This window comes from Diplotaxodon limnothrissa, linkage group LG11 (genome assembly GCF_057381915.1).
Source record: "Diplotaxodon limnothrissa isolate DT_005_m linkage group LG11, D_limnothrissa_male_GT1.1, whole genome shotgun sequence".
Classification (NCBI taxonomy): domain Eukaryota; kingdom Metazoa; phylum Chordata; class Actinopteri; order Cichliformes; family Cichlidae; genus Diplotaxodon; species Diplotaxodon limnothrissa.
The window spans coordinates 11519390-11541271 of record NC_140606.1 but is presented as its reverse complement, the minus strand read 5'-3'; the positions used below and the strand labels follow the sequence as shown (position 1 = coordinate 11541271).

The following is a 21882-nucleotide window of genomic DNA, read 5'->3' as shown; positions in this document are numbered from 1 at the left end:
TTACAGGCTGTCGGCCGCTGTTTTTTCCCTTTTACATTCTTCCGAAAAGAAAACCTCATTTCTGCTGTTCAATACTGAACAAATTTAAACTTTTTAAAATTATTCAAAATGCAAAACGCTGTGTCTGTAATAAAACCGCTGTAACTTCAGAGGTGATGTTCATATGTTGATTAATGGTTTTCTTTCGTTTTTGATGTACTGCAGAATATTTTTATAAAATCCCAGGCCAGGAAAATCACCTTCATGTTTTTCTGTGTTTTATCCTCAGCTACTTTGACACAAAGGCCTCTGCTGTGATGCTCACACCTGTGATAAAGTCTTGCGTGTGTCAGCTTCCTTTTTATTGATACAAAAATATGTAAATGTACTGATCTGAATTATAATATTTCTGACTGTCAAAATTTCCCAGATTTAAATCGAATCGAATTAAATCGAATCGTGGATCGAATCGATTCGGGGCCTTGTGAATCGGAATTGAATCGATTCTAGAAATCAGTGACGATACCCAGCCCTAATGGGAACTACTCCTCGCTTTGGCAAGTGAAGTGAATAACACTGATTATCTCTTCATCATCATGGCACCTGTTAGTCAGTGAGATATTTTAGGGCGCAAGTGAATATAAAAAAAATGGGCAAGTTTGACAAGGGCCAGATTGTGATGGCTAGACGACTGGGCCAGAGTGTCTGTTTCTGGTCTGCAGTGGTCAGTATCTATCAAAAGTGGTTAAAAGAAGGAACAGTGGTGAACCAGCAACAGGCTCATCCAACAGCCAAGTTGATACACACATAGAGAGAAGGCTAGCCTTTGTAGTCTCATCCAACAGACAAGCTACTGTAGCTCAGATTTCAGAAAAAGTTCATCCTGGCTCTGATAGAAAAGTGTCAGAATACACAGTGCATCACAGTTTTTTGTCTATGGGGGGCTTCATAGCTGCAGACCAGTCATGGTGTCCATGTTCACTCCTGTACACCTCCAAGAGCACCAACAATGAGCATGTGAGCATCAGAACTGGACAACAGAGAAATCACATTTTATGTACATCACATAGATGGCCTGGTGCATGGGCTCCACCATACCCAGGGAACATGTGACACCAGGATGCACTGTGGGAAGAAAGCAAGTTGGTGCAGGCAGTGTGTGTGAACCTTTAGGGGTTTAGTTGAGTCCATGCCTCAGTGGGTCAGGGCTGGGCAACAAAAGGGTGACCAACAGTGTTGGTCAAGTTACTTGAAAAAGTAATCAGTAACTAATTACTGATTACTTCCCCAAAAAAGTAATCCCGTTACTTTACTGATTACTTATTTTCAAAAGTAATTAATTACTTAGTTACTTTTTAAAAACACGATTTACAACCTGAAGAGGTGATAAAGCGATAGATCTTTCAGCCCAATTCTACTTTTTCTACATAATCCATCATACAAAATGTAATCAAATGGAAAAAATCTTTTTTTTAACTTGTTTTATCAGTTTTAATCTTTTAACTTTATGCATCAAGCAAAAATTTAATTATATCCAACATTCTCTGAGTTGAATAAATTAGTTTAACATTTAAACCTATTTTCTACACATTCCAGCACATAAAATAAAATATTTTTTGTGTTTACACTCACTCTTTCAAATAGATGCAAGTAAAACACAGCAGAACATAAATAAAGTCAAAGACTCAGCGGTCCTGTTGCTCTATTTTCACCTATTAAGCAGCACTGCGGTAGGCGGAGGTTTACCCTGGTGCAGGTGTGCCGCGGTCAGTTGAAGAATCCGCGACTTTCTCTGTGAGTTTCCCATCATGTCATAGTGCACTCGGTACTTGCTTGGAAGTTTAGGGGTTTTTTTCACTGTAAAAAGAAGTTTTCTTCCCACGCACAACGGACACTAATGTAACGCGTTACTGCCCATCTCTGGTGACCAATACAATATTAGGCAGGTGTTAGTAAATCCCAAGTTAAATGTCATTCATGGAATCCCTGATTGTTACTTATCCTTACTTGACACGCCGACAACCTTTTAATTATGTTCAGCATCTTAATTTTAAAATGCTAGCATGTTAAGAGGAATGAGGTTTATGGGAGTGTTATTAGTTTTGAAGGCGTTTGATCATAAACCAAAATGATGGACATAACTAACACATGTCTAGGCTACATGGTAATCCTTGTGATAGTAAAACATTTTTTGTCAAAGCTATAAACATCACACCATCTGTGGGACCACCAAAGACTTCTCTGTTGGAAATCCTGACCGTCTGCATGAATTTCCATCCATCTGGAAGTAGAGCAATTATTTCAAACGAAAAGGACCACTTTCAAAGTATAAACATCCTTTTTGACAATAATTCCTCATATCACGCACATTATATAAATACTATCAATAACTGGTACACACTCCCAAACAAACCCACAACAAGACAAAAAAAAAAAAAAAAAAAAAATCACCTAGCTCCATGAGCTGTAATTACTCTCAAGTGGAAGATGTGCTGCTGTGCCCTGGGGCTGAAGTGTTCCCATAATAAGCCTTCATCAAGAGCCAACTGAAGAACAATGTCCCACATATCAACCAGCAGTCATCTCAGGGAGGTAAGACAAAAAAAGAGAGGTGATTCTTTTAGGCAAATGTTTATTCAGGTTCTTTGCTAAGAATTGTCAAAAAAAACAAACAAACCCAACACATATACACAGGCTTTTGTACCATTGTGATACATTTCAAGATCATTGGAACTACAAATGTAGTGTGCCATCATCCTGTTTCAACATGAATCTAAGTGCAGGTGATGACACACTAAAATATTCTGACAGAAGCAACCGCAATCCACAACTTGACGTGCTTAACAAGCTACAGCCTGCTTGGTGCACTTCTCCCCCTCCTGCAGTAAATTCCATTCCCATTCTCTCAGTGCACTGGGGGGATGTTAACTTAAAGAAACGGCACATGTAATCCTGGCTGTTCCCAGTAGTTCTTGAAATATGTAACCAAGAGTGATGAGTGGGAGTCCTGACCACCTAGCCTTCTGACCTGCGATCTCACAGCCTTAAGTACGCCACCTAGAAATGACAAGCACAAGTTTAGTAAAGAGTGAAAATCTATGCAGAAACTCACAACATGGAAAAATAAATGGAACTTCAGCATTTGGTCAAATTCCAGTTTGCAATGGGCAAGTGTACAGTTTTCTTTTTCTGTTGTTGGCCAAACCACAGATGTACTCAATCTCTACAGTCCACTGATCAGCTCAGGAGCACATTATCTGCAATTACTGTCTTCAAACAGCAAAAAAACAAAAAACACAGGTGGTAGAGATTTAATCAACTTCAAAAACACACATTCAGATAAACAAAGCCCAGAAAACAAATCAGCTCGCCCCATCCTCCCTCCATCTGCTATTCCTGGGTGTGTGCCTGCTGCAGACAATGGTTGTGCTCCACTGAGGGCTCTATATTGGGATGATAGATGAGGGCATTTGCCTCACTCAAGGCCCTGTCTTCTCCGTCCCTGTGCCAATGTCTGCTCACTGCTCAAGCGCATCAGTGGTAATGCATACAAATGATAAGAAATGGCAACGAGAGGTGAGCTGCTGCTGCTAAGTCCAAGAAAAAGGAGACGAAGCAGAGACAGACTTGTGATTGGAAGGGCGCCATCCCTCAGTGTGAGAAGCTGATTAAAACCACTGGTTTTCAGAACGTTTAAAGAAAAAGCTGCAGGTTTCTTCCCTTCTGCAACATTAAATTAAATGCTTAAATGTTTCCCCTGCTTGGACAAAACACGTACATTAACTTTTATTAATCTGTGAGATTCCTCATTTACTATTTGAGAAAATAACACATCTTTCAGAAAGACTCCACACATAATAGGAACCCTGAAATATGCAACCCACATGAAGAAAACAAACCTACCACATGCGTCAAATTCAGTCTGAGGGACTCAATGATTGCTCACATATAGATAACAAAGGTAAGCTGCCAGCATTACCAGTTTTCTGGCCCACAGCTTGTTGTTATTCATCTTTGGCATCAACTATGAAGTGGGTTGAAAACCTGGTAACCAAGTCGAGGTAAATAGATTTGACTTTTTCTTCCCCCTTTTAAAGTCACTTGTCTATATTGTTAGAATTTAAATTTTTATTATTAGAATTATTGGAATTTGAAAAACAAAAAGCTTCTCCAAAGTCTTTTGGGATGCTGACAGCAGATCTGCCTCATTAATATACTTAAGGGTGTTTTTGATCTATCAGAATTCAGATTTTATACATCATCGCACAGCAAATCCTTCAGAGTAATACACCTAGCTGTGGTGAGAGACCACCTTTTCTAGTTTTAGTTTTCATCTCTACACGACAGCTCTTTAGTTCAGCGGCTTTTACAGTTAAAGTGTGGGTATTAAAGGTAGTGAGACAATGACAGGAGCCTGGTTTAAGGAAGTCACTCGAGTAAACACGCTCTTTGATTCTTGGTGCCAGAGCTCTACTATCATAACACTCCAAACTTGGCCAGCAGCACTGAGGACATGTCTTTGCCTGTGAAGAACTGAAAGAGGTCTGGAAGAGTAGAAGGTGATGAAAGAAACACAGCGAGTTCCCAGCAGTTAAAACTGATAAATAAATAATAATGATGTGTTTTTCTTTATCGCTTCAGATTATAGCTGCTATCAAGTTATTACTAGCCCGAATACAGGATACTCTTAACCTGTCATAGAAAATGCCATTCATGAGTTACTAGAGAACTAAGGGATTTCATTAAAAAAAAGAAAAAGAAAAACTGGGGGGGGGCATGTGAGGAAGTATAAGACAAAGCACTTCTTTAGAGTCTCATCTATTAGGTCTCCAATAAAGTTTGGAGGTAACCAACATATAATCAACTTTATTCATATCTTCATGTTTAGAACAGAGTCCAGTGATGTAAACATTTAACTGAGAACAGGGTCACACCCCCCGTGTGTTAATTAATTCCCTGTTCAATGAATCACTACGCGTGCAACTCGGATGAAGTCATTTCTTTCAAGGTGCAGCTGTGTTCCTGATGTGATGGCATGTGGACTGCAGAAACACTGCACGATCGATGGATCTTCCCGCTTCTCCATTGTTCAACACTGGATCACTTTTCTGTCTGAGCTACATGCCATCTCAGTGTGTGTGAGAGGGAGATTAATGAAGCAGAGGGGGAGGAGGGAGGCGTTGTCTGTTTGCAGGCTCAAGAGTGACACTCCGAGCTCGATCTACTTTACACCCCATTACGCTGGCAGGCCCAGGGACGCAAGGCGGGGAACCCAGCAGTCCACACATTCCACATGTAGCATAATAATGGGCACAGCTACGGTGCAGACTTTGATCTGGTCACACTGACTGAAATTAAACAAAGAAACTCAGATCTAGAAACACAACTGATTCAACACAGTTAGCTGCAAACAATGCCGAAGTGCTGTGGTAGTGATAAGAGGCTGTTGTGGTTGCTACTCAAAAGGTGTAATTAATGACAATGGCAGCTCATTCCATTTGGTGAGCCGTTCCCGGGCCCTGTAAAAAGCTTTTTCACAGCGAACATTTTCACTTGTCATATCACAAGAAGTGCTGTCACTAATCACATTAACAATGGCTCAGTTCTATTCAAGTGTCCCAGTCAGCCTTGACAGGGTGACAGTGAGCCAACATGCACAATATCAGAACTTTGAAAGTGAGCTCAGTAAATGGAAGCCAGTGTAGGTAAAAGTTAGTAATCTGCTGAGAAGTTAAATGTAGGCACGACACATGAAAGAATGACTACTAACTTTAATGAAGTTTCAATTAAGCGTCGTGATAAGTCATTCCAAAGATCCAGCATGTGTACTCCCACAGTATATTCAGTAGTTACCTGTACTTGTACAACTATGACTTGCTGAAAAGGTCTTTTATTAGCTCCTAAGCTCAGCATGAGTGAATACATTGAGTTTTAAGAGCCATTATTATTTCCTATAGTCACACAAATGTAAGTACATGCTATGAGTCAGTAACTTGTAAAACCAACATTTAGCACTATTAACTTGCAGTGATGGTTTTCTGTATGACTTTATCAGTCTTGATTTTATCAATCATTGGGGAGTAATTTTGGTCCATTCTTCTTTACAACATTACTTTAGTCCATCACAGCATTTCAGTCAGGTTAAGGTCTGGACTTTGACTTGGTGACTGCGACCCCTTCATTCTTTTCTTTTTCAGAGGTTCTGTTGTAGATTTGCTGCTGCATGACCTAATTACAGCCAAGCTTTAGCTGTCAGGACAGACGACCTAACGTGGAATACTTTGGTATAGAGTTCATGGTTAACTAAGTGAGTGCTTCACTGAGTGCAGATCACGTGGCTGCACAACAAGCTCAAAAGACATCACCACTCCACCACTGTGCTTAACAGCTTAACAGGAGGTTCTTGTGCTGCTATGCTGGTGTTCAGTTTAAGGTAATTATACTCCATGTCATCTGTCCATTAGACACTGTTCCAGAAGTCTTGCAACTTTCTAAATCCAACCCATGCTACCATATTCTTTTTATAGACAAGGGACTTACTCCTTGAAACTCTTGCAAACATGCCGTACTTGTTCAGTCGTTTTCTAATTGTTCTGTCATGAACTTTAATATTTAACATGCTCACTGTGGCCTGTAGAGTCTGAGATGTAAATCTTTGGGTTTGTTGCAATTTCTCTGAGTATTGTACAACTTGGGGGTGAATTTGCTGGGAAGTCTACTCCTTTGGAAATACTGGCATTCTGTTAACACACTTAACACAATGCACCCATCTTCGTAGGACATGCATGCTTCAGACCAGTAAACTGCCAAAACTTCTGCCTTTATAGGCTTGCTTATCCTCTTACTTTCTATATAAAGAGTAGACGGAGCAAAAGTAGACTTAGTTTTTCTCAGAGCTACCTAAAGGCTTGTGAAATATCCATTTTTCAAATGACTACAGACTTTCATTTACATAAGTAACAGCAGGAAGTCAGACACAGGGACGGGACAAGAGAGAATCTGGTCAATTTTCAAAATAAAAGACCCAGTACAAACTACATCTCTGCTTCAAGATGTTGCTGTTACGATTAAAGCCATGCCATGAACGGAACACAGCTGCACTGGAAACAACATTACAGACACTACATATTATATGGTTTTGTAATATATTACCTGAAAAGTAGCCATTACATATACTGACCAAGATCATGAACACAACACAAAATTCACTTTATTTAATTTACTTTAAATATAGTCAAAATCTACTTTTGTCTGTCATAGCAGGTAGGTCCACATATGCAATACCATATCTGGCTGGAATTGAACCAGTGACCCTCCATTTGCCAAGTGTATGTTACTATAACTATAACAGTAAGCCTTTTACTCACTCAACAGTCTAAGCAGCAGAAATAATTCTTCAGATCATTGGTGGATGCCACACTACATGCTTTGATACTCTGTTGTGTTTTCAAACAGTGAGTCTCACATACTCTTCTCAGACAGTCTCCGGTAATTCTAGATAACCCTATGATCACATTACCTTCCCGTACTCTGCCGCCTGCAGCACAAGAGGCTCCTACTATCAGGAAATGTTTGAGTGTGTCAATTTATCACACTCTCCTTACTGTTACAACCGCTTCCACCACCAGACAGATACTGTGTCTCTTGTCTGGGTCACTCTCTCTGCAACCTTCTCCATTTCAACAGGGCCCAATTTCCCTCCGCTCCACCCGCCGCTGTCATGTTGTTACCAGAGAAAGCAAAAATACTGCTCATTATTGTACCACAATATGTGTGTGTGTGTGTGTGTGTGCGCGCGCGCGCACCCGGGGGGGTGAGAGACAGAGCTGACCTTTTATTAGTGTCTCACCCTTAAGGATTGTGGCGAGACGGCAATTCCATAGTGAGGAATGTTTAAGCTTTAAAGACCACTACCCTCATAAGAAGGAAGAAGGAAAAGTGGCTTCATCTAAGTTTAACATTATGTTAGTGTTGATGTAAACTGGTGGACTTCAGTTTTTATGCGTGAGGAATGAAAGCAGACGAGTCAAATTCAGATCTTAGTCAAAATAATATAGCAGAGTCTTAAGATTTCCCTCCCAGCGCATTTCATTAGGGAGCCTGGGACAAACAGCAGCCATCAAAGAGAACAAAAGAGTGGGCTTCCTTATGCCTTAAGGGGATATCCTTATTATGGCATATGCCATAAGAGACTAGCACAAAATTGAAGAGCAGAGCTTGTGGAATCACTATAAAGTTTGGTAGCTAGTGAGGAGAAGTGGACAGGTAGCAGTTTAAACTAATCTTCATTTGAGGAAAGCAACTAGAGAACATATTAGTAGTAGCAAAGGAGGCTGGTAACTGACATAACAGAGTGTGGGGTACCTACAAACCCAGCGTCTGGGTTCCAGTAGTGCCCATGTATCAGCCACAAAGGGATAAGTGCTGAGCGGATTGTTTTATATGTGGATGATGGGAATTTAATGTGGTTTACATGGACAGGGCCAGAGAGCGATCTGGTCCTTTGCCATGGCATTTCCATTTCCTGAGCTAGGGGAAGAAAAAAAAAGTGTAAACATCCACTTGTAAATTCCCAAGTCTATTAGCTTATCTTAAAGTAGCGCTGAAATACCACAACCTATCACGTAGGCAATAAGCAGAGATTTGAGTGTGTGAAATTACAAGTTCCTAATTATATCTTCATCAGTGCTTATACTCAGTTCTTCAGTTCTCCACTGGTTCTCCAAGTCACAAATCAGTTGGTCATTGATGATTATTTCTTTAAACCTTACCTTATCTGGGTCTCATCTTAATTATCAGGCTGTGTTAGAAATAAATGGAATATAAAGACGTTCACTTTCTTAGGTACACCTGTTCAACTGCTAATGAAAATATTTATTCAGCCAATCAAAGCATTCTGGCATTGAGGCATATATGCTTATAGTCACAGTAATCTGCTCAAGCTCAAACCAAGCATCAGAATGAGATTTAGAATGTGGATTTTGAGGCTCAAATCTAGCCTTTGTAATTTTTAGCAGACTTGTTTAAGAGGTAGGAGTCCCAAACTTTCTGAGAAGTAAGTGGAGGATAATGGCACTAATTACCCCATCACTGTTTAAAGCCTCAGAGAGAATAGACTTGTCAGCAAAGTTAACGCCTCCCGTTTTCTAGTCGCATGGCTTTCCTTGGCAACTCGGGCTAAATATACACATTTTGCACAATTACAGGTGTATAGGAGCTGAAATAAGGCTGACAAAAGAAAAGTCTTACATTTGACCCACATAATCCCTAAAGCGAGGCTGTTAACTGAAAGCTCTGAATCATGAAATTAATTAAGGCGGGATAAAAACACTGTCAAGCACTACTGAATAATGGAGAAACAAGGCGCTGTATGGAAAAAGGGGGAGCAGTAAGCAAGCGCTGTCAACTAAAACAAAGCCTGTGGTGCTGCTAATACAGCTTTTTACAAAAGGTAGAAAGCTAAAAGGTACATGAAGTTCCCTCTCTCTTTGCTTATGTAATAAAGATAAGCAACCAATGAATATGGCTTTACAATACATGGTAAACGTCTCACCTCATAGGACCTCATGCAACGCATCGACGCGGGAAGTGTTGAGTTGCTGTCATCCATCACGTGCAGCAGCTCCTCACACACCTTTAGTGGCAGCACCACAGGATGTCCTATGACACTGACCTCCCAACTAGTTACAGTGCTGAAAACACAGAGAGAAGCAATGATTTATTGTGACTGCCTTAGCATTTTACGACCAAAATGAAGTCCAGAAAAGCTACCGTAAATCTCAAGTTGAAGTGGTCGTCCTGCCATTTTAATTGACTAGTTTTAAACTGTAAACTGATAACCACATATCCAAACACATGGATTTATAACCTGTGTGAGCGCGTGTCGCTATACGTGTCTGTGAGGCTGATGAAGTGTGTGTTCAAGACAAGGACAAAAAGAAAGGGGAAGGGCTGAAGAGAGAAGAGGAAGAGTGATTGAGAGAACCAAGATTGATGGTCTGTCAGCGTGAGGTGCTGATCCAGTTTGTTTGGGTGACATTTAGCCGTCTGTGCAGTTTCTGAAAGGGTAAAGTCTCCTCAAAGTTTTGGCAGTTGTACTTAAGATGAAAGACAGTCAAAAAAAAAAAAAAAGGCAACTGTGGCTGTACTGAACCCCAACCAGCCAACATCATAACGCTTTGTAGGAGTTGATTAGACATTATGAACAAGTTGTGCATGTGTGTTTTTCATTAGACTCACTTTCCACATCTATTAGACCTCCTGTTTCTCTATTGTACCAGGACAGTGATGGTGCCTGCGACTTTCACTCAATTTATAATCAAATAACTGCCATTAGTGACAAGCCTAATCCACTTAGGCACTGGCTCACTGATTCTCTAGCCAATTATTGGCAGTTTTAACAACGCGTACTGCAACCACTGGCTGCACTCAACTGTAACCAGCTGTATCCTGAATAAGAGGGCCGTCATCCCGGGACTTCAGCTCCCCAGGCATAACATTTAATTTAAAAATGTCAGAGATGAGTGATGAAGGGTGAATGGTAAATTATGTGGGGGGGATGGAAGTGTGAGTCACACTGGCATTTAGCTTCGCTAAACTTCAAAAATTCAAATTGCAGAAATGGGTAAAATTCTAAAAAGCAGCCCACCAACGTGAAGCTTATTCTCTAAGAAGACGTGGAGTTCACGGCAGGATTAAACACAGAACAATTGAAAAGGGAAAAAAGAAAAATAAAGACAGACCCAAACTGGCTGGGCTGATGTTGCCCAATAGGTGACTGCAGTCAAAAATAAAGCATGTTTAAAACTGTTCAGATACAGTTTCACTATGATAAATAGTAGTTTCACAACCAGAGGGTTGTGACATGTTTACTTTAAGAACAAAATATCTTGTTTAGCCTATTTCTTGGCAAGTTTGCCACAACAAAAAAGATCCTTTTTAAAATAATCTTTATTTGTGATGGGTTCCTGTAATATCTGGTATCTGCTGAAGCCATGTTACATAAACAACATGTCAATAAAAAAGGAGTACGTGTGTGACACAATGAAACGCCTTGTCACTTTTGTTACCTTATTTTTTGTAATTAATATGGTGCACAAGCCACTTAATAAGCATAAAAATGAGAAACTGATGGATCAGCAGTAAGTATCGAGGTTTCTTTGGCGCTATATAAATAAAACTGAATTGAATTGAAAATTGCCATGTCCTCAAATGGCCACTTGAGGCATCTGCCAAAAGTGAGTAAAAACTGTGAGTAATAACTATTTCCCCATCTGTGACAACTCTAAGCGAGGTAAACTGTCGTATTAATTACCAGTTTCACTTGTGTTATATCCTAAATGTACAGAGTTTAGTGACATTAAGTGAAAAATGGCGGCAAATTTGCCGTGCTCACCACGCTAACATAGCTAAGCAGTATGATGGTCCCTGCCTGAATCTGTAAAAGCATACGTGACTTACAACTCCACATTTTTGGGTGTCTCAGAATGTAGGAATTCAACTCTTAGCTGATGTACCTACTGGTCTAGGATGAAGCCTCTCTAGCTCACAACTCTTTCTCTCGGATATGGACTTCCTGTCGGCATGTGTATGCTTACTGATATCACTGAAGAAACTTGCTTTCTTGTTTACTCCCCTCTTCTACCCTTTTCTCAGGATATGGTTAAGTTTTGCTTCAAAGAAACAAAGACAGCAGCAGTCAAAATGGAGGCTTCAAAATGGAAGTCTATAAACCACTGAGTGATGTCACAGTGGCAGTGTTGATCTTTTATTTACAGTCTATGATTGCTACCTATAATTAGGTCTTAAAGTTAAGCGCCATTTTAAGACTGTGAGTGAGTAAATATAAATTGTGCTGACAAAGCGTGAGCTCTCCAACATGACTGCAATGTTATGAAAGGGTGTATTTTTAACTGAAACCGTGATCTTTTCCTAAAACAAAACAATCAGGACGTTGTCTAGACTTAACCACACCACTCTTCTTGTGAAAAGTTAGCTGTGTTTGTGCCTCAGCCTCCAACACTTGCTTTGTTTTTCTTTTGTTTTTTTAAATAAAGTGAATCACTAATATTTCTATTGAGGAGTGCTTACATGGGCTGTTTGAGAGAGTGTTATTTATTTGTAGGAGTTATTGGGTAAACTCAAGGTGGACAAAGTACAGCACAATAAAGAAAGGAGCAGATTGTTTTGAAAGTATGTCCTAGTCTCTCACTTCCCCTGAAGATGCATTCATAGCTTGTGTAAGAGGAATCAACTCTCTGTACCCATGCATCACTCAGCTTAACAGTACATTACAGTATTCCTCTTAACTCTTACTACTATGGCTGAGAAGACCAGCCTTATTTCTCCTTTGGGTTAGTGTTGTCTCTAATTATCGTTTCTCCATCATAACTTGTCAAAACGGATGAAACAACAAAACCTGTTCTGTTCTGCTTTCACTCTTCCCCGGCAGCGGGAATGAAAAAGGGAAGAAAGAGGAGGGTGGGGGGGGAAAAAAAACTGCTGAGCTCTGATTCTGTTGAAAATAATGAGGGTGGAAGGCTCTTCCAGTGGGGTGCTGCTGTACTGAGCATGGAGAACCACATGCAGCACATCCACCTACACTTCTCTAATGCATCACAGCAAGGCACACAGAGCCTCAATACAGTCAAAACAACATAACAACCCCTTATGCGTGCAACAAACATGCTGCTGACAACTTTGATGGGAAGCTCATTCGCAGGATAACAGACAATTATATCCGAGCAGGGACCCTTAGAGCAACGTGTTCTATTAACACCTAGAGTCTGTTCACCAACAAAGTAGGCTTTCATCCCTCACAGTGAGCCAAGAGAGATGGTGATTGAGAAGGTGCGCAAGAGAGATGAAAGGATAAGATTAGGAGGAGGAAAACAAAGATTGAAGGGGAAGGGGGGGGGGATATGTTAAGTGTCCTCTCTTACTCTCTCTGCTGGATGCCCGTGTCAGAGCAGGCTATGTAGAGGAGTTTCAGGGCTCTCGTAGCTCTGGGTGATGGACTGTGAAGAGCAGGGGAGCCATTGGACCTCTCAGTCCCGACACGTGTCTCCGGGACTGATGCTATGATGGAGTCGCTGTTCAAGAGCCAGAGCTGCAGGAGGAGCAGACAGATCACTTAACACTTGAGACATATGGGTATATGTGATATGTGGGTGAGGAGTCACACATCACAAAGCAGAGAGATGATATACATTCATTAGTTTGATTTTCAGAAATAAAATGGTCTATTCTGGTACAGCTGATTCAACATGAAAGATGAAAATATTTCTTTATTCTGTAGGATAACACAGGTTTAAGTTCTATTCTCTAAGTTCAGTGTAAATCAAGGGTTACTACTGCAATATGATTCCTCATACTGATGTGTAATAATGGGAGAACAGAGGTGGAAACGTTGATTTTTCCAATCATTTTTTTCTCATTTGGAATATGCTCCTTTTCAGCCCAGTTTCACACAAGATTAATTATACTGTTACTGCCATCCTGAGTTTTACTGATGAGTTTTAATGTGCTGCTGTTTAATATCTGCCAAGAACACAACCAGAACACTGGAATAGTTTTTGGACATTTTTACTGTGAAAATGTTTCAACTCCAACATCAGGTAAAACTGAGAAAACAAAAACACAATTTTATGAATAAACCTGTTCACATGTCAGATACACATTTTCCACTGACATGATGCCTGATCTGGAACCAGCTGCACTCATTTCCACCAAACAAGACTATTAGAAGCTATGACAAGAAATTTACTAGCATAAGGAGTCTGTCCGCCACGATTTTCTTACAATGGATTAGGAACAAAATGATAGCACAACAGATATTATTCCAAAAACTAGAAGAATATTACAAAGACAGAACAGTGCATTGTTGGAGAAGAGCAAAATGCATCCTTGGGCAAGACAATAAACTGATTATAGCACCTTACTACTCAACTTGAGTATTCTGTGTTTTCTACTATAATCCTCATTCACAAAAATAAATAAATAAATAACCCCAAAAACCTTATATAACCAAGCATTTTTATCTAAAATTTACTCACTCACTCTGTTGGACGCACCGGGGGAATGCTACACACGACACAATCACAGTCAATCTTTTTCCGTTTCTTAAATAATAGAGTACTTGATTTGTATTTAGAAGTCATTTATTTTTCTGATTATGCTGGGTGGTTCTTACCAACAGGAAGGCTTTTCCATCGGGAGTCTGGACAGAGAAGTGGTAGGTGCTCAATGAGTTTGACAGCTCCAGCAACCTAACAGCTACCGTCCTCTCCACAAACAGAGATCTGTCCAAGAGAGACACGATGTTCATTCACTTTACATATTCTGTCCTGAAAAGGCAACAGATTGGAGCAAACACTATCTTAGGAGATGATTCTGCCTGATCAAAGTTTACAAAAACAAACAAAAAAACAAAAATAAAATATGTCTGGTAAAAGTTGGTTTTTATGAGCCGGTTAATCAAATGATGAGGCCGTAGACGAGAAACGCTTATGTGCAGATTTGTTCAGACTGGTGCAGTGGGAGATGTGGTTATTAAAGTGTTTAATTCAGACCTAGACTGCAATCATTTTTGAAGAAGCCTGAACACAGTGCTGATATGCCTCATTCACCCCCAAGATCCAGTAAAATCCAATCAGCGGTGTGTCAGATACTTGAGAAAAACATACAAATGGACCTGAACTGATTTATAGTCATCGTACTGATTTTATTGTGAAGGGCTAAAAATATCCAACAGCAGTCATAATGATGAAACTATAGAGAAAGTAAAGCCTGACTAGAGCTTGTGTGACTCGACCCCCCCCCCCCCCCACCAAATAACCTGAAATGAAAAAAAAAAAAAAAAAAGGGATTATTTTCTATAAAATAGTGTAATTTAAAAGCAACAGATGCCTTCTTGTCATCTGTGGAAAATGAGGTTCCATTTGTGCCAAGAATTCACATCCACACTGCACTGCAAACATTTTTCATGCTTTAAACACTAGTTCAGTTTTATACAGCATGGGACAATAACAAAGACAGTGCATTCAGGGTGGCAATTGCAATAACGTAGCCAAACAACGCACCGACACAAGATTCACAACAACGTGGATAAAATGAAAGGAAGCTCAGAAGTAAAGTTGCACTGGCATCAACAAATGTTCTGTCACGTGTTCAGTCGACATGTACATGCGAACAGAATCTTTGGCACCGACAGTCCCTCGTATGGATTTGAAAGGATAAAAAAAACAAAACAAAAACCTGCCTGTTCAGTGAAGCTTCTGGCTTTCTGTCTCCCACAGCAGGCTCCACCACCACCTGTGTGACGTACAGCTTCAGCGTTTCTGGAAGACACCACACGGGAGAGGGCTCGCACATGCTTGTTGAAATGCTGTTTATTTATAAAAACTTGCAACAATCGTCCCCTACCTGGTGCGACGGCCTCTCCGAGCACTGACGAACAGCTCGCACAGGAGATGAGGGCCAGTCTGCGGCAAGGTTTCTGTGCACACCATAGATAGAGACATCCAGAAACGGATCACCACAAAGCAGCCACCTATAACTCAGCAGTTTTAAAATTTAGTAGCTGCTATAGCTAGGTTGGAAGACAGAAAAGGATGTGACACAGAGAGAGAATTACAGCAGCCCGATTGTTTTTCCTGCACTTTGTCTCTCAGCTTTAGTCATGCAGTTGTGCCTGTGTTGAGCGGGTTGTGTGGAGAATGACTAATGGACGAAGAGGGGGATCAATCTTCATCTGCACAGTCTGATTTTGCTTGGTCTAAGAAGAGAGTGTCTGGATGGATAGATGAATGGATGGAAAATCTACTGAAATCTTTTTGTACTAATTGCATAAACAGGAGCCATTTCTGTTGCACGTCCCTCACCTTTGGATCTTGGCTGTCCTGTGTGCCAACAGGACTCACTTCCTCAGTCAGAGTCTGCTCACAGCTGCCATCACGGGCTAACAGCACAAAGGAATCGCCCATTAAACAATCTTCTGCTCGGGGTAACAGTTTCTTGTTAGCAAACGGGTCTGGGTGACAACACCAGTCATCCACGATGGCGTTCCAGTTACCATTAGGGAGAGGAAGAACTCGCTTAAACACTCTGAAAAAGAGGAAAAATAATAAGAAAAAAAAGCAATTACAGTGTTTATTGTTCAGCAATATTTAAACACGGTGCTAATTGGTTCTTGTCTTAGTGAGAGGCGTTATCTCTCAATAAGCACAGAGATCCCAGAGAGCTGGCGAAAAATCAAAATACAGAAGAGTATAATTAGCTAAAAAAAAAAAAAATGATGATGATAGGTCATCCAACTACATTTTTTTTTCCCAGGAGTTTCTTAAATGTAGTCAATATCCTTCCTCAGAGCACAGGCACTTCCTGGTTGTAGCAGCATCTTCCAGTGGCAGCTCAAGGAATATGACAAAGACCCGAAAGAGCTGACCCAGGTTCCAAAGTCTCCAGATCCCACAGGGTGGCAAGAGGACAAGCTTGAGCCATGGAAATGGCTCAAAAGGAGGAAATATTTGGCCTTTAGTTGTAAAAAACTGGAACTACACCAGTTACTAACAATCAAACACTGGCTTTGGACTCTGCATATTATAATATTAATGTTGGTTTGGCCATATTTGGAAAGGGTGGCATGCCAAGTTAGCAGCTAAAGCATGGTAAACTGTAGGGGTTTAATGCACAAATAAATAACGGCTAATTAATAACAGACAAAAAAAACAACAACATAAAAACACAATTTCACAAACCAAATTTAAGCCCAAACTTCTTGGGACAGCAAGTCATAATATTAGTCACATAATTCCAGCACAATAATCCAAAAGGCACAAACATCACAATCACAGCAGAAAGATGCAGTTGAGTGACTCGAATTAAGTGATGTATAGCCTCGCGGAGAGCAATGTGCTTCACCTGTCACACGCCCCCTGACTCCAGTAACCAGATGGCTTCATTTTGTAACTACAGAGTTTTCCTACTGGGGTAAATAAATGACAATGATTGTAAGCAACATTTACAGTAAATTGAGCACACATTACAGCTCATTGGATGAGTGGTGTTTACCTCGCCCTTTTCCTTTTTCCACTGTCCACTAACTTGTAAATTGCTGTTGGGTGCTGGAGTGGCAGGACCCAGAACTTTTGTTTTTCTGTTTGTTTGTTTTTTTTTTTAATAAATAAAAACACCTGGCAACTGCAACTGGAAAAAGACCGAAGCCAGCAGAGACGCTATGCACCCTAAACACCTAAAGCTACAAGATACTACTCTTTATTTTATTCCAGCCCAGTTTTATTACACAGAAGTCTTTTATGTGGCAAGTCCAGCCATTAATACCTGAGAGCAGACATATAAAATAGAACATTTTGTTACAAAGCACAATGAGCCATAATGCTGTGGAAATTATAACTTTTCATTTTGCACTGAGTTCTTCCCCTGATGTTTCAACCTTTGCTGACATCTTGTTGCAAAAAAAGAGAAAAAAAGTATATATATGTTTTTGCCAACTTTTAGTGAGTTACAGCTGAGAAACATAGCCTGAGGGCAAGGGTCTCCATAATGCAGCTATTGCAATTTTCAGCATGTCACATTGCTGACCAGAGAAAGCTACAAGGCAATAAGAACAATACCGCTGTCCAGTCGAACCACCTCAAGGTAAGAAACACAATTGTGTTTTTAATGGCTAGCACAGACCTTTACATCACACAGACTCTATAACTCTAACCCAGTCAAGCTGTCAGCTGTGCTCTCCGCAGAGGCTCCCATCCATCAATTTTTCCCCTCTCTCTCTCCGACTATCACTCCTACAGCTGGGTCACGCCATCAATAATGGTAAATGGTAAATGGCCTGTATTTGTATAGCGCTTTTCTAGTCCCTAAGGACCCTAAAGCGCTTTACACAACCTGTCATCCACCCATTCACACACACATTCACACACTGGTGATGGCAAGCTACAATGTAGCCACAGCCACCCTGGGGCGCACTGACAGAGGCGAGGCTGCCGGACACTGGCGCCACCGGGCCCTCTGACCACCACCAGTAGGCAACGGGTGAAGTGTCTTGCCCAAGGACACAACAACCGAGACTCTCCAAGCCGGGGCTCGAACCGGCAACCTTCCGATTACAAGGCGAACTCCCAACTCTTGAGCCACGATCGCCCCAATAAAGAATCACTCCTCTTCCTACACAGGAGGGAGTAAATAAAAACCCATTTCCACCAGTGCCCTTCCTCGTCCCGTCTTCTCCTCACCTGTCCTCGAGCAGCCTTGTCATGCAGCCTTGGCAGTAGAAACAATAAGCCTTTTTTGCCCGGAGCATCTTCATCATGCTGGCAGAAGAATCTGTGGGAAGTGGGTGGGGAACGAAAGGCAAAAAACAAACAAACAAATGAGGCAGATTTGGTGAGAGGGTGGTAACCTTCTACGACTTGGCACAAAAATCGATGAAACACTGGGTGGTGAAGGTGGCTGGATAGAGAGCGGGCGATCAATCCGAGTTTGATTGGACTGTCACTGATGGGGCTTGGCTGTAAATTTCTGTTACAATGGCAAAAACAAACAGAACGCCAAAAGATGGGAGTTTGGGGATATTATGAAACGGCTTTGGGGTTTGCTTTAGATGAGTCCGTTCAAACCACTTAAAGGGAGCTTTCCTGGGCTGATGATTAGCTGCCTGTGCGCTGCTAAGGATCCTGAGAGGAAAATTTACACCTTCACTCTCTCAGATGACCAAGTGACTCAGCCCAATTAAATCAGAATAGACAGCAAGGCTCTAAATAGCTACCAAAAGACTTTGTTCTTGTCTTGGCACGTAGGAGCGCAGCTACTCAGAGGGAGGTCTCCCTGGGCATTACCTTCATCCATGCTTCGTTCCACGCTGATGCGCAGTCTGAAATGAAGCTCTTCTCCACACGATTCTCCCGCAGGTGTCGGAATGCAGGATCCCTGCTCGAAGGTGACTCCTGCTGGCAGAGTCAGGTACAGCACCCCTCTGGGAGTGCGGATGTGGAGGGATGAATCTCCACTTGTTATGGCCACATCTGCAGGCGTCTGGGCCACATCTTTCCTGAAGAGCAGATGGTTTGTAAGTGTAAATAAACACAAACTGTTTGGACTCCTGTAGAGGTTTTAAGGTAAAGACCCTACAATAACAGACAGACAACACAATCAAACAACCTCCTTTGAGAAAGCATGTGGTGACAGTGGGAAGGAAAAACTCCTTTTTACCAAGAAACCTCTGAGAGAACCGGACTCAGGGAAAGGCGGCCATCTGCTGTGACCAATCACATCTATAGCCCATATTACCATAATTAGTTAGCAACTTTGAAAAATTCATTTTCCAAGTAAAAATGATAAATATTTGGGATTTGGGGCTGTTGATAATATAACAGGCTTTCTTCACTTATTCTGACATTTTTAAAAGTCAAAGTAATCAAAACAATACTTTCATTAAGTCATGTACTATAATACATTTTCCTTGTATTTATGGTCACCGCATACCGCAACAAAAAGAAAAAAAAATAATTCTGGTGATCTTTCTTCAGGAGGGAGGCCAAATCATCTTTTGGAGCACCATTTGTCTTTTTTTTTTTGAATGAAAGAAAAACTCCAAAGGCTGACTCCTTTTGTACTTTCTGTTCTTGTCACATAATGTGTACATAAAACAACCCATAAACTTCACACAATCCAGCATAAATTAATCTTTTTCCCTTGTTCAAAACATATGGACTCAGAATTAGCCTCACTCAGTGAGAAATGAGCGAGCCTTTGTTGCACAACAGAAATCAGGTACATTAAATGATGAGAACTATATATGAAGTGGCACAGTTAGGAGCTATTACTATGAACACTACTGCAGTAATAAACACTAATAAAAACAGTTCAAAGTCAAAAGCCTGAGCATTTCCTGAGTCACATGGATATACAACCATTTTATGGACTTTTTTCCTTTAGAGGCAAACACTGGAGAGAGGGTAGCTCTGCTGTTACTGATCACAGGTCTGTACAGTGCTACATAATGTAGTTATATGTAAAACCACACAATTGAACAGCCTGTCAACCATTATTTGAATACTATGAAAGACAGCAAAGGACTAGGGCTCTTGTTGCTGAATTTCAAATCTCATTAGCCCCATCTAGTGGCTTTTGTAGTATATACTCAGGTATATACCACCTCAAGGTAAGAAACACCACTTCTTAATACTCACCTCTTTTCACTGGCCATAGTATGACAGTTGGTTTTAATTTTTAATTATTTTATTGTAATTTTTTTATTTGTTTTTTCTGTGTTTTAAGCAGCATATAATTTTATTGTTTGATTTATGAATAATAATAATAATAATAATAATAATAATAATAATAATAATAATAATAATATTATTCATTTATTTAAAAAAAAAAATTCTATTCTGTGTGTATAACACCAGTGGTGGAATTTGACGCTATCACTCATTAAATATAATATATTAAAACTTCAGTGTATTTGTGCTTTAAGTATTTCTATATTACACTGTCATCTATTTGTACTCCACAGTAACTTTAAATGTTATACTTGTTACCCTGAATCGCTAATCTGAAAGCTTTAGTATATACATATGGCAGCACAGTGGTACACTGTTGCCTCACAGGATCGAACCTCCTGGTTGGCTGGGGCATCTGTGTACAGGTTGCATGTTATCTCACTCCCTATGTTGGCTCTATCAAGGCACTCTGGCTTTTTCCATTAGTCCAAAAACATGCTACTTAGGTTAACTGTCTGCTACACCCTGGACACTCCTGTCCAGGTGTACCCTGCCTCTCGTGCTAGGACTGCTCAGACGGACTCCAGTGTCTGTACAACTCTAGGCCAGACAAACAGCTAAGAGAATGGAAGAAATGATAATGGATTATTCTAGATAACACTACCCAACATTATATAGGCAATTAAACTCATTCAGCCCATCTAACTAAAACATTAATGGATGGATGGATTATGATTCAATAATACATAAAACTTTAAAAAAAAAAGGCTATTATCCATTGTGAATGCTTCCACTTTAGTAATTTAACTATATTTTGATACTAAAATGTTTGCAGTTTTACTTAAATAAGATTATGAATTAGAGAACTATAGAAAACTGCAATAGAGTACCTTCTATAGAATAGAGTACCTTCTATAGAATAGAGTACCTTCTATAGAAGGTACTCTATTGCAATGTAACTGTAATGTAACACACGGATTTGTTACAGCACTTTTTCAGTTTCACTGGTTATTCAAAGTGTTAGACTTCAAGCCACATTTCTAACCACGCATTCATAGGGTTTTAGTCTAGACAACAACAATAAAGTTAATTCATTTTCAAAACACTATCTTACACGGGTGAGTTACTTTAAGCACTTACTTTAAAACGGCGTTTCACAGTACAATTTGCTACTTTCTACGATCGTTTCTTTTAAAGTTCTTGTTCTTTGTATTAATTTCAAATTCAAACATTAGTAAACGTTAGCGTATCTCGCTGAAACACTGAATTGCATTTAGCCTGCCTGCTCTCGGTGCTATGGTGAAGCTGTAGCATCACCTAAGTTAGCTAATGTTAGCTAGGCTTGCTTGTACTTGCCAAAGAAACATGCATTTCTGACTACTTGGTACTTACGATATCTGCTACATACTTACCCCACAATAAGCAGTCCACTCTGAAGCCTTCTCCTCAGCTCCAAGAAGACTCCAACTCCATGTGTCTTGGCTGGCACCTCGTTTGCCATTCGCTTTGTTTAGGAGGAATCCAGAAGAGATGACACGCTTATCGAAACACGAGCGTGGCTGGGTGACGCTAATCAGAAACACAGAATCCAAAGCAGAGTAAACACAAAACCCTATCTGCCTGATTTACCAAACTGAATGTACAGGGTTTTATGTTTATC

General features: G+C 40.4%; 1 protein-coding gene across 1 annotated transcript; it reads right to left on the bottom strand.

The window, feature by feature from the left end:
* Window positions 1-2852: 2852 nt before the first annotated feature.
* On the bottom strand, window positions 2853-21848 carry ube3d (ubiquitin protein ligase E3D). Its single transcript, XM_085365098.1, has 10 exons — window positions 21635-21848; window positions 18837-19048; window positions 18234-18324; window positions 15861-16083; window positions 15403-15475; window positions 15239-15317; window positions 14171-14279; window positions 12921-13087; window positions 9533-9671; window positions 2853-3036 (listed from the first exon to the last, which is right to left on the bottom strand). The coding sequence occupies exons 1-10, from the start codon at window positions 21721-21723 to the stop codon at window positions 3016-3018; spliced, it is 1203 nt and encodes a 400-aa protein (XP_085221224.1). The 5' UTR covers window positions 21724-21848; the 3' UTR covers window positions 2853-3015.
* Window positions 21849-21882: the final 34 nt, after the last annotated feature.

What these genes read in the sequence shown, in the direction of transcription:
- ube3d (XM_085365098.1), bottom strand. Translation starts at nt 21,723, where the DNA reads ATGGCAAACGAGGTGCCAGCCAAGACACATGGAGTTGGAGTCTTCTTG. An exon ending in AGTGGACTGCTTATTGTGGG is followed by an intron (nt 19,049 to 21,634) that starts GTAAGTATGTAG and finishes TCTGCTCTTCAG; the next exon opens with GAAAGATGTGGCCCAGACGC. An exon ending in GGAACGAAGCATGGATGAAG is followed by an intron (nt 18,325 to 18,836) that starts GTAATGCCCAGG and finishes CACTTCCCACAG; the next exon opens with ATTCTTCTGCCAGCATGATG.